Source organism: Opisthorchis viverrini (assembly GCF_000715545.1).
Source record: "Opisthorchis viverrini unplaced genomic scaffold opera_v5_1, whole genome shotgun sequence".
In the NCBI taxonomy this organism is placed as follows: Eukaryota; Metazoa; Platyhelminthes; class Trematoda; order Opisthorchiida; family Opisthorchiidae; genus Opisthorchis; species Opisthorchis viverrini.
The window spans coordinates 5,696,681-5,710,101 of NW_008751657.1; the positions used below are offsets into that span (position 1 = coordinate 5,696,681).

Genomic DNA, 13,421 nt, shown 5'->3' on the forward strand with positions numbered 1-13,421 from the left:
CAGGCGGTTAGTCAGTAAGGGGTACGCAAAGAGCAGTTGCATGATCTCTTGTAAATTGACCTGCTTTTCTATCCAGTCGCATTGTCAAGTGACAGACTACCTTTCGCACCAAAACGCCTTCAGACATCCCGCAATGGCCCACTCACTGGGTCTTTGTTTTAATGCGCTAAATCAACTCCACTCTTTGGTTGGCGGGATCTCCCCCCTGGCTGTTGGTTCCTCTTCATAACACCGTATCTAGGCCTTGATCTGTCGGTTGGCTGGCAGTTGTTTTGGCTAGCGTTTATCGACGTGAAGCCAAGAAATTGGAGCTGCGCTCGTAGTTATGTCCACCCCGGCCCAACGGCGCCTGTTACGCGACCTAAAGCGTCTACAAACCGATCCGCCGCCAGGTATATGTGGTTCTCCTGTGGATGACAATGTAATGGTTTGGAATGCCGTTATATTCGGTCCAGAAGACACTGCTTTTGAAGATGGGACTTTCAAACTGCGATTGGACTTTACCGAAGAATACCCCAACAAACCTCCACGAGTTGTATTCCTTTCGAAGATGTTCCATCCCAACGTTTACACGGACGGAAGCATCTGCCTGGATATTTTGTCAAGTGCTTGGAGCCCAACGTACGATGTATTGGCTATTCTCACCTCTATCCAGTCCCTTCTCGATGAGCCTAATCCAAACTCACCAGCCAACAGTCTCGCCGCCCAACTTTACGTAGAGAACAGACGTGAATACGAAAAACGTGTACGTGCCTGTGTTGAGGAGAGCATGTACGAGGAGGAAGATGACATGTAACTTCGCACGCCTGCAGCCCAAGTTGACTTACGTTCATGTACATACTTATTTTGTAAAATTAATCGACAACCAGTATTTAGTTGTTGTTTCCCATTGTTACTGAATTTTATTTTGCGGTCCAGGTACCTCCTAAACGAGCGCGTGCTATCATTTCTGTGTAGATGTCTGCTTCTTACCTGTGATTTGAGATATCTATAGCGCCTTGTTTCTCTACTCTTCAGTGAATAAAAAATAATCGCATTCGGGTTTCTCTGTAAAGCTGAGAGATCCGCTGTGCGTGTGCCGAGAAGTTGTAGCGTGGATAGCATATTGTCGTTCATTGTTTAGTTCATAGTTGTGGTTCTGGGTAGGTCACTTCATACGAATTTATCTCATCGGTGAATATAAGCATTTCATCTCATGTCGCACGCGAGCACAATACTAATAACAACCATTCAGCTGTAACACCCTTTCGGTGCCTAGGTGCCATGCTACTCGAAGGAAGCACGAGGGCTAGGATACTGTGAAGTTGCCCAAGCCCACGAACCTTCCGGTCAGTGAATTCGCGCTCTAAACACTTGAGCCATTTCGCCCATCCGTAATGGAATCTAACCTCATTGTCGTGTAGAAACTCAGTAGGTTACTCTGGGGTTTCTGTCGCTAAAACTCCAGGTGTAATTACCCGCTTACGCCCTCCATACCTAGAGTCAACCTGTATGACGTTGGTCGTGTCCGTCTTATGTTCGCCTATCGGCATCTGTGTGCTTTGTGATATTTGAGGGACTTGAAGTCGCGAGTGTCTACCAGAAATCTATACGGATACAAGCAAATTGTGGCAAGTGAGCGATCCTATCAAGAAACCATCAGCTGTCGGTAGCTTGCCAGTGTATGGATCTGCTAGTAAGCGACAGAGTGTGCACACCAGTGGTATTATTCTACACAGTACCCAAGTGAATTTCATTTGGTAGTTTCAGGCGCCAAATGAAGACTTTTATCGTACGAAAGCGGATTTCACAGAAGTCGAAAAGTCAAAATCATTACGAGAAACAAGGCAGCCATAAGTGGCTTCTTGAAAAGAGTGTCCCATATAATGGAAGATCACGAGTGGGAGGGTATGGATTTCGGTACTCCGGTGGTTCGGGATTGAGTCGAAGAAATTAGTTTGATAACGATTGAGAAACTTGGTGACGTTCCTTGTTTCTTTGGCATCATAATTCCAGCCAACTAAGCCTTGCGATTGAAGAGAATATTGGCACGAATTTATAGCAATCCTGTATCTTGGTGTCATGGACTACGGATGTCTTGGTAGTGCAGACATTTGACATCGGGTTTGACCATATTTAAGCAGGGTTTCATCTGTTCACTCTAGTGTTGTCACCGTTCCGTACCAGCCATCTTGGTGAGCCCCGAGTTAGACCATATGGTGTGTCCGGGCCATCGTACTTGGTGTGACATCGTCTCATGTCAGTTAATCGTGTCCCGTCGTTTGAGTCTTAAAATTTTATGCATTTGTGGTAAAATACATCTAGGCTCCGAATGTCCGGTTGACTTTTCGGTGTTCGAATTGCTGCATTTGGGAAGCTCATTGGTCTGGAGTGCGGAGATGACATCACCGTCATCTTGAAAGACCGAGGTGAAGCACAAGCCCTGTTGAATAGACCGACCACCGGCGCATCATCTCTTGGCGTGCGTCTTGCACCTTCAAACTGCAAAGTCATGCTTCAGAATGTACAGTCTCTGAACGTACGTCTGACAATTCAAGGAGAATCACTGGAGGTTGTGGAGAATTTTACGTGCCTCGGTAGTGTATTAGCTCTGACAGAAGTGTGTCTGGTGAAATCTGTGCAAGAATCTCAAATGCTCGAATCACGCTTACTAATTTGCGTCAATTGTGGCGTCAACACAGCGTGTCACATGGTCTACGGGGTTGTATGTACTAGGCTACAGTAATGGCTGCAGTGTTGTAGGGTTGCGGGGCATTCCCTCTGCTGACGGATAACGAAGGAGCCTTGAAGTTTTAGACAGCCAATACCTCAGACACGCTGCGGCTTTCTAGATGGCGTCAGTGGGTTAGCAACGAGTTGTCGGAAGATATGTTTGCGTCTTTAGTAGGTAATTCAGTGGTGGCAAACATCCAGAAACGTCAACTTTGTTAGCTCGGTCATGTTCTGCCCATGCCGAGACGAGTGTTCTCCTTACCCCCTTCAGAATGGCGCGTACCGCGAGGTGGAGAACGCATGGCTTGGTATAATGGTGTGGAAGAGACCACGAAGAGTTTGGTTGTACGCTTCCCTATGGGGTCCCCGTGATCCAGCGTACGTTTGGTGGGAGACATTACAATACATGGCAGCAGAGCGATGTCAGTTTTGTTTGTGCTGTCAGTTTCCGGATCGTCTGGCTGAGGCACCTCTGGATGCTTGACGTCGGCGACACTAGGTGCACTCTCTCATCCACTCTTTTTGTCTTTTCTCTCCAAGGCTTTGGGTATTATTATACGAAATCTATGGTTGTACAGAACTCAAGCATCACTGTCAACACTGGTGTTATTTTTTCTGAAAATGATTGTTTGATCGGTGGGCAAGATTTGGGAGGCGTACTGGAGGGATAGTAACAGTGCACAAGCGAACCTCGGTAGAAAGAATTACTTTCCCCACGCCGTCATAGTATATAATGTCGCCGGTATATCTGCTTCTATGATATTCCAGGACCACTCAGGGTTTTTTTATTTCGACCTTCGAACCGAAATCAGTGAGTTGCATGTCAGCAAGCTGCTGAATATTGCAGCGGCATTCCATTGTACGGTGTAGAAGGAATATTTGGACTGTACTACCTCTAGTCGACACTTGCCTTGGTTTAGTCAAATCCGTCGATCCTTTTACGTAACGCAACTTCCGAGCAGGATGCGGTGAGAAGTTCTACGGCTACATCGATGTGGCGCGATTTTCTGAGGTTTTTACATCTCGCCACGTCACCTTTTTGTGGTGGCAGCGAATCGGAAGTATACCAGTTGGTTGATATTTTTGTTTCCTACTATATGATGATGCTAATTATGCGCAGCGATTCCTACAGTTTCAAGAGTATCTGAGGTTGTTCTGTCATCTACTGAAAGCTTCTGGGTTTTTGCGCCACTGGAATAATTCCTTTCTTGGACGAAACCCAGCACATTAGTGCTCCGACCTAAGAACCGCAATACTTGTTGCAAACAGGAAGGAGTTCGTAAGTAGCTATACGAAGTTTTCTACCCACCTGTGCCCTTTTTCGGCCATTCGCGATATGATTTGGCTATCGACATCACGCAGGAGGTGATTCTGAGGCGGAAGAGAGCTTGATTTTTGGCGTATGAGAGGAGACAGTCTAATGGCGGTAATTCGCTACCGTTTCCATTTCTTCATCAGATTCGGCCCTGTAAAGGGTGTAATGTTTAAGAGCCTGGCGTGTTTTCATCGGAAAGTTAATTTTGTCTTCGGCTACCCCGTGCAAATACCTAGGGGCTTGTTGCTTCATGTGTTGCCCGGACCTTTTGCTCACTACTACTCCCAAAGTCAGTGCTGGAATCTCCACCTGTTTCATCTGGTTCCTTACTGAGTTGTTTCATATCTTTATTATCATCTGGTCTTGAGGATAGCTCACTAGCTAATGTCTCTCGCTTTTATTGGGGTGTAAGTGTAGCCGCTTGGGATCTTATCCACGTTACGGCCTCCATTGTTTGTGCTGTTTGACGAATTGGGCCGAAACTTTGCTTTCTCTTTATTCGGGTTTGTTATCCCCAAAGCACGCATAAAACACCCCACTTCGGAAGTGCGCCCCAACTCGCTTAAGAAGAACTCAGCTATTTCGCATATCACTCCCAGGTACCTGGTGATCTTGGCCTACTGGCCCGGAGTATCCGTGTCGTGGGAGTTGCACTCGCCCCCAAGACTGAAAGATCCTTGTTGAACTGAATTCCGGCAAACAGTGGTCTTTGAGCTGTACGGCTGTGAGGTTCAACTAAGCTCGTTCATCACCATCAACACCATAATATCCGTGTTCACCACTGACACATTGCTACCGTAGCGGTAAACGATGTCTATTTGTTGTTGGCATACATTTCGATAGACTGCAGTTCTGAATCAGAGAGAGGTTGACTTTTTATCTGGTTTCGGTCAGCATAAAGATGGGATATTGTCACCTCGGGGGGTGGCATAAACGCCCAAGTTGATCGACCAGGCTTGAAAGGAGCACAGTGGGTGGGAGGTTCTCACTGTAATGATAATGGAAATTGCTTCAGTTCTGTGTTTAATAGCATCTGTCCATGGCCAGCACAGGAGCTCACAAAGTTAGCTGGAGGCCACCAACTTCAAGCCTGTCTTGAACTCACTTGGATAATTTTTCTGTCAGTTACCGGTGGAGAACCCCGGTTAATGACTGTTATTCCCTCTGTGGTGCGCAACTAGACTCCGATCACACCGTAGAGCGAGTTCGGTTAGGGAGTATCAGGGTTACGCCTGTGAATTCAATGACAACAACCTGGCAATATCGGGCTCATCTATCTGGAAAGCTAGTGAAGACTCACAGTCACACTGATGACATGTTGGCTGGAAGGCGGGTAGAAGAGTAAGAGCAGATATACCGTGCCCTTTTAGGATATCGGATTCCATCATTAGCCCATGGATTCTTCGAGACATGCAGGTCTTATTGCTGGCAGAAAAGCCGTACCAGCAATCACCGACTACGATGATGCGCACCGATTCTTCGTACGACGGACAACGAAAAGCCTGAAAAATGACAACTTTGTGTGTTGTGGGGGCCCAGGAAGTGAAGGCTTTTGCCGCAGGAAGCACGCGTCCTATTTCGGCCGTACCCATCAACGGGTATCAGCGAAATCATTTACGTAAACGATGGAACAGCAATTCATCCACCGAATTGTTTTCCGGAGTGATTGGCTGAACGCTACAGAACGGTTTATCCCGTCGTCAACACAATCCCCACACCAATACCAGCCCGCCTTCGGTAACAGAAATCCTGTGCCACATATCATTCCTCCAACGCGACACGGCACTGCCCTGATCCTCTATACCCTGCACCTTCCAATGGTGAGGAAGTTCTGGTAAGCAGCCTGACGATCCGAGTGCAGAATACTGGTCGAGGTGGCTAAGTGGCTAAGCCGCGAACTAACTGACTGGAAAGTCTGTGGTTCGAACTCAATGTCTACATCTCGACTGCTCCTGTCTACATTTGGGTACCTGGGCAGTATCCAGTCTATTGTGCTCCCTTAGGGCGGCATGGCAGCTGGGCACCAAAAGGATGCTACAGCTGAGCGATTATCCATGGTTATTAAACCCAGATCTCATGCTTGCGGTCCGGCCAATGGACGTGGTAGATAATTTCGCTCACACGAGCAGTCGCCTAAATTCCGGTGAGCTGGCTGGTGATGGGAGCACTCGAAATAGGAGGACCAGGGCATTTTTTTCAGCTTCCGACACTTGGTGCTGGCGTGACGCCAGTTTTGCTTTCAAGGGCATAGTAGGCTGTGGTGTTACGATAGATAACAAACCTGGCCTCTGCACTCAAAAGATGCACGAAAACTTGACGTCTTACCATCGTTGTCTCCGATTCATTGACCAGGTCTGGTGGGAACATCGGATGAGGAATGCTGAGTTACGCCAAATAGTTGTAGGAAAAGGCAACTCTCTTACGTTCGTGGTCTACTCAGCCTCATATGTCAACGTTTAGAAGACACACCGCTTACCGAATGGCCATGTAACTCACAGAGCTCTTTTTGCCCATAGATAGACAATCGACGACCTTGTAGTGAAGTAGGGAATCGCTAACTAGTAAAGTCAATCGGGTTGACGCCTGCCGCATTCCTGGATGAGGACTCCGGAGCTCAACTCATCAGTGGTTAATAACACTGTCAGAGGTCATTCCATACCGCAGTCAAGGACACATCTACATCGAAGCCATTATCCTCAACGCGTAGCTGTTCAGTTTCGTACCTTCAGACAACTAGACTCAATATCAACTAACTGGTTACATCATCTTCGCCAATGCCATAGCTCCTGATTTCCCATTTTTGGTGACTGAAACTACAGCATCAGTTGCTGATCTAACTGCTTCGTGGATGGAAAAGGAGACCATTTTACAAGTTGTTTTCGTAGATTTACTAGACAGGTTTAGAGAATAAGAGGTCGCTTGTCGTCTGGATCTTGGCAATAGGAACAGGTGATAATTCCTGGTATCCAGAGGACTGACTACAATACTTGTGTCTTCCTACGGGGATTGTATCAAGTTCTTTAGCCGGTAGTTTTTTAACCGTCCACAAGAGCGGAAATTGCCGAAGTAGGAAGTTTATTCCAGTCATCAGTTACACTTTTCTGAAGTGTCGTCATCCCCGCTTCCAACGGGGTCGGTCGATCTCTATTGAAGGTGGATTAGCTGTGAAGCATGACGGACGGCACCATATAGAATGGGTCGGTCACAAATAAGGCTTTTCTGTCGTCAGTAAAAGTAGACACGTCCAGCTCTTGAGACGTTCATAACTCGTGCAGCGCAGATGTGGATTTGTTTCTTCGCGTTTTCTCCGAGATGGTTCAGTGGATAAGGCGCGAATCCACTGACGGGAAGGTCCGTTGTTAGAACCCAACGTCTGCATCTCGACTGCTCCTTTCTAGGATTGGGTACCCGGGCGACATACCGTCCATCGTCCCCCTTTAGGGTGACATGGCAGCTAGGCACCGAAAGGTTGTTACAACCGAACCATTACTGCATTATATATGCGATTGTTACTTTCTGCGAAAAGCAAGTACCTCCTTTACGCAAAAGGGCATAGGTTGACGGTACCCTAAAACCTGTCGGAAGACGAAAATGGCGTTGAGTATTGTGACTCGTCTGGAACGATTGCTGTATTTCGGCTCTAAGGAGCCGAGATCCTTATGCAAATGTTTTATGTTTCCACTTGGCCAATTCCTGCGTAGTGAGCAAAACGCACTCATTTTGCCCATTAATTTGGCATTGATTGGACACTGCTGACTCCCGGCTGAAGGATGTTTTAAGCGAGAGCTTCGGTTGAGTCTCCCGTCAACTCGAAGTTGGTAGTCATTTAGAACATAAGGTTGACGGAAATTTGGGAACTGTGCTTACTTAGCGAGCTCTAAGAAGAGCGGAACGGGTCGTGGGCTGTCACTGAATTTTCGCCAACCTTATGAGCACTACGTTCCGTCACAAATAGACAAAGCTTTGTTTAGTAGGAATCCTCCTGCTCATTTTCACGTGTTTGTATGTCTATGAAGGTCCGTACTCCTCCAGTTGCATCGATTTAGTTGAGTTAATGGTAAACTTTTTCGAAAATGTAGCTTGCCTTAGACATGCCGATCGATAACAGAACGGCACTACGAAACCTGAAACTTATATTCAGTGCGTAGTTGGCACTGCACACCATAGGAAGATAGTATATTCACAACATTGCCTTAAAATGTTCTGACCGCGTTGGTTTTTCGCATATGATTAGCCTACCGGATGATATTCTAACGGGTCTTCGCAGTTATTCTCAACAGTTTGTTCACAATCACTAAATATCTAGGCTGGTGTAGACTCGTCCCAAATTTGAAGAATCCGAGTTGGGAGAGGCAGAGATATGCTAAAATAACTGTTGATCACAATGACCCTGCGCGCATTTTTAGTGGCCTCACGATGTGTAAAATGGTCACGAATTCACCAATACATATAACATCGTTCTTTTCCCCACGTTACTGCCACTGCAACTGCATGTGGACCTATACAAGACATCAGTCAGAGCGGCTATTGGTACGACCACTGGTTCTATCGACATTTCTCCGAGTCATTCACGAGAGAAACCCTGCCGCCGGGAGCATGCGTGCCGGGATGGCGCACTTAATGAGTCACATAGTCGCCCTCAACCGATAGTGTTAAGACGCTCTCTCCTCGGCTCTGTCGATTGCCTCTTCTGCGTGGGATGTCCGTAAAATGAATTCCAGAGAAATTTTTAGGATGGTTATTTGCGATTCAAGTTTTGATTGAGAACTGTCCTTCCCGTACCGCGTCACTGGTGCTCATCATTGGAGTTCCATGAAATAGGGGTTGAGGAAATTGGTTTTGTTGTCACCAAATTGTTTGAATTGTTCATCTGAACGGTCGTGATTGTATTACGTTGCAGCTTGGTCAGTAGGATAAAATGTTTCCCTGGTATCTTTTTTGGAAGAATTCACTGCACACGTTCGGCGGCTGAACTCTCCGTTGTGACGTTTGGTTGTAACCGGAAAACGTCGAAACGTCGCAGCTATTTGGACGAAGTGACAAGACATTAAGAGCTTTTTAGCACATTCAGTTGAAAGACATCATAATTGAGAGATTCAGCTGGGATTCATTTGAGCTTTCCGTTAAGACCAAACTAGTGTTCAAGTGGGTTGGCAAGTTCAAGAAATCACAAGATTAAAGGAAACTCGGGACTTCGCCTCCTGATGAGCCCGAAACCGGTCGTAGGCTGTCGAATAGATTTCAGAAACCTTTTGAGTAGTTTGCTTTGAGAGAACGACAAAAGATTTAGAACTTTTAGCCTCCGAAAAACTTCAGAAAAAGCACAACAGTAGGAAGGGCCAAAAGAGGACTTTGGAGATTGTATGGTCACCCTCACTCTCACCCGACATGAATCGGGAATGTCCGGATTAAAAGGCACTGTGTCATTCACTGTCTTATGTAGGTATGTTATTGATACTCTATTTGTGGTCTGAATGAAGACTCACGAAAGGACAAAACTCTGCTATATCATATAATTGATAAGCTTTAGAATGGACCAAGCGATATCTAGCCATAACTGATCCAGACTGGCGTACACCGTTTAAGCTTATCATCTAGAGTCCAGTCTAAAACCTGGCAAAACAAAACACTGCGACAGACGAACCGCCGTCTCTTTATAGTGAAGGATTCCACCAATGTATCAGTCTGTTGCTACCGCCCCTTTGTCTGGCGGTCCTAGTAACAACGGACTGAACAGTTACTATTAGTATTGGGTTGGTGCAGACATTTCTTGTCGCTAGTTTACTCATTTTCAAATTACTTTGATGTTAACGAGAAACCTAACCGAATCCCAGCTGTATCTCATTCATGATATTCTTCGAGTGAATGTGACACACAACGGCCCCTTCATATTTCAGTTGGGACTATATCCAGGTATGAAATAATGTTCCTCTCAAGAAGGCTAAGCCGTCAGTTGGCCATCGGCGGGTTTTTTACAACCTTATTAACAGTCTAGCGTCACATATAGAGGAAAATGTTGGTAGCCCAGGTAGCGTGTTGCGTTGAGGGCAAATACTCCGATGTTCTGACTATCGTGCGGTACTTTCAGTTGAAGAATAACATAGCCGAGAAATTCACCTGGGAGTGAGTCTCCAAACGACACCAAATCAATTTACAAATGGGTGTGTTTTGCCATTTGCACGTAATTTGGTATTCAAACATAACTGTCGGAAACTGTCTTCCTCATGGATCCCAAAAGGGACAGAATGGGTCCAACCAACTGGGTAAGTGACCCGTGTTAAGTGTTGATGAGTTTCACTAGGCTGTCTGAAGATAACTTTTTGGATCTGTGACAGGTAGTGGAGCAGTTGGTTAGTCCAAAAGGCGAATCTTTCCTATGCAACTCGCGATAAATCTATACGATCATATTTGCTTTTTTTTACCCTAATTCCATCCCCAATGTATGCAATAAAATGGTTCCTGTCATCAATTGACGTTTCACAATCAAAAACAGAATTCAGGAATATCATTTGAGAGACATTGTGAAAGTACAAAATGTGGGACGACACAGCGGTACTATCTGTTTAGTAGGTTTCTGTCGACGTGTTCCAGCCTTATACTCTCAAAGCCTCTAAAAAGACTTCATTTTAATGTTAGTTGGTGTCTGAGTAACATCCAGACTGTCGTTTCCTCAATCCTGTTTCAGATTAGCCGCCAAATCAGTATTGTGGTCGTAGTCGTTTGTAAATTTGTACATTTGGTTCGATAATATATCCTCACTGTCTCCCTATGAGGTTGGGATCAAAACTGCAGGTTGGGCTTTCCCATGCCTTCGCGGGACGTAGCACAAGCCAGCTGCTGATGGTCTGAAACGCGTACTTTGCGTCAGTGTTTTCAGATACCTCACATTCTTGACTCTTTATCCAGTCACCAACTGAGAATATCACTAAGTGTTTTTGAGGGTATTAACATCGTACCATCGTTTTACCTCGGGGGATTATCGTGCGAACCGAAGAGGTCAGTGACGGAGAAAGGTATAAGTTGACTTATCGCCTCAGATCTCCTGTTTAGGAATGCGGTTTTGTCCTTCCTTTATCTTTCCGGTACTCCAGTGTGATCCCTTTATAATCCACCGGCAAAATAGAAGAACAAGATCCTCTTAATATGGATTCATGGTTGCCTGGGAGGAACGCCTTACTGCCTTCACACTCCTATCGCAGAAAACATTATGAATTTATCTCCAAATCGCCTCGTAATACGATTTCTTGCAGTACGGTGACAAACTGTTCTTCGTTGGGTGAGATGTCTCGGTGGTTAGAGCGCGAATTTACTGACAGAAAGGTCCGTGGTTCGAACCTGAACTCTGCATCTCAACTTCTATCTAGGCTTGGGCAAGATGGCAGTATCCCACCACCGTGCTTCCTTCCGGTGGCATGGCAGCTAGGCACCGAAAGGGTGTTACAGCTGGACGGTTATTTTTTTACTATAGCCGGGCTGCTCCTCCTTGGCCTTCCTGGCATAGTTTAACCCTTAGGAATCGAGTTCCAGTCAATATAACCCACAGGATTGTTACAGCACAGAAGCGCAACCACCACGACAAAGTCGGGATGTGTTTGCACTCAGTGATCAATTTGTGTCTCATTCAGACAGCCGGGTGTTACAGTGATCCTCATGAATTTAAGCGATGTGCTCTCGGGGACGGAAATTAATGGCACGATGTGGAAAAAGTAGGTTCAGTAGGTCACTGTCGTGAAAAGTTGTGAAAGTTGGTGAAATTGTCTGGAATACTTGAATTCTAAGCCGTTCATTCAGTCGTGTCCAACAGCATGAACCTTCCTAATTTTGCGGCATTTCTTAGGAGTCGAACGCGTCCATCTTTGTGTTAGGTTTTCATATTTTTCGGATCAGAATGACAGCAAGTTGGCTAGCAGAATTTTCCTCATAAATTAGATCGAGAATAGAACTAACTCATGGATGTGGTGAAAACACATCACATGTGTATAAGTAAATGCTCTTGATTTGAACGATTGGCCAGAATTGTTACGTCATGGTCACTGCATGCTTTCTAGGATAACGAAAGTACCGGCATCCATTTGAGGATCCGTTTCGCGATTGAAGTCAATCAGTACTGTAAAGCTGAGAAGCTGTTTCATCCTTTTAAGAATCACCAGCTGTATTCATCTGACGGATCTCTGTGACTCTACCTTTCGTTTGCGAGGGGCTGATCAGTACTCTTGTCGGGATCATGGAGTAAGAAATGTCCAGTTTTGCTTCCGGCATCACTCGACATCTGCTCAATTCATTGATGAATTTCCACCAAGGTCGTAAATCGTCGAGTCTATCTTCCCGTATCACTTGATCGAGACGAGACTCGCCTCTGTGATGCACCAGCAGATTACGTTAAATTGGGGTGCTCTAACCTGTCTACTTCTCAGTCATAATGATTGGAATCACCTGAAGATGGGTGGCCTAAGTCACTTACTGGTTTTAGTTTGTCAAAGCAGTATACAGGGCTTAGAGATGTGGAGCTCGCTGGTCAGAGAACAGGGGAGTAGCTCGGTTAGGGGCTGACAGGGCCAGTCACACACTGCATGCACGTACTGCGCATCTGCAGCGTGCTTCCAATAGGTGTTCCTCTGAGATAGCACTACTCGGATTTTGTATACGCACGGGTAGTGTTGCGCACAAACTGCAGTCGCCATTTTATGGTGCACACTCTCGAACTGTAGTAGGGAAGCTGTACTTAAAATTAGCTGCCCCCGGAGCTAGCTCACAATTCTAGACAAAAACTATGCAGAGGTACACCTTGCCATCAGATTGCAGCGCAACACAGACAGGCTGGATAAAGTCCTGAATTCTTATTGGAACGCCACATACAAACCGGACTGATTAAAAAAACACCCGAAACCGCACTCCAGGTCTAACTTAAACAATAAAACGGATATCTTCGAGCATATTCCAATAATTTCTGAATATCACCTACTGTGGCTGTCTAAATTCCAAGTGTGTTCAACTCTCAGGGGTGTTACTGCAGTAGTGGTGACTGTTTTTCACCAATCGATAGGCTAGTCGCTACAATGTTGTCAACCATTCAACCCACCGAAATTTCGTTGGACGGTGTGAGAAAAACACTATCATCTGCCGATGCCCTGACACCCGTGACTTTCTTAGAAGGCTTACAGCACATGCCAGGTAATTGCTAAGTTCCCGGTGGACAACTTCATGGCTATTCGTTGCTTCATAAGGGTTTCCAGCAGAGTTGTCTCTTGATGGAACTGACTGAGTAGTTTCTTCTGAAGGGAGGGCTTTGCTGTTGAAATACACTAGTAGGGCCAACCACTAGAGATCGATTCTGGGACCGATCTCTCCTGCAGATGGCTTCCCCAGATTGCAGTTAACTTCTTGCTTTACAGAC

The 13,421-nt window shown here is 45.9% G+C and overlaps 1 protein-coding gene across 1 annotated transcript; it reads left to right on the forward strand.

The window, feature by feature from the left end:
• Positions 1-325: 325 nt before the first annotated feature.
• Positions 326-793, forward strand: T265_12451 (hypothetical protein; the record flags this gene model as incomplete). The annotated part of the gene is made up of 1 exon (XM_009163867.1): positions 326-793. A coding segment is annotated over one exon (468 nt), but the record flags the coding sequence as incomplete, so codon positions are not given.
• Positions 794-13,421: the final 12,628 nt, after the last annotated feature.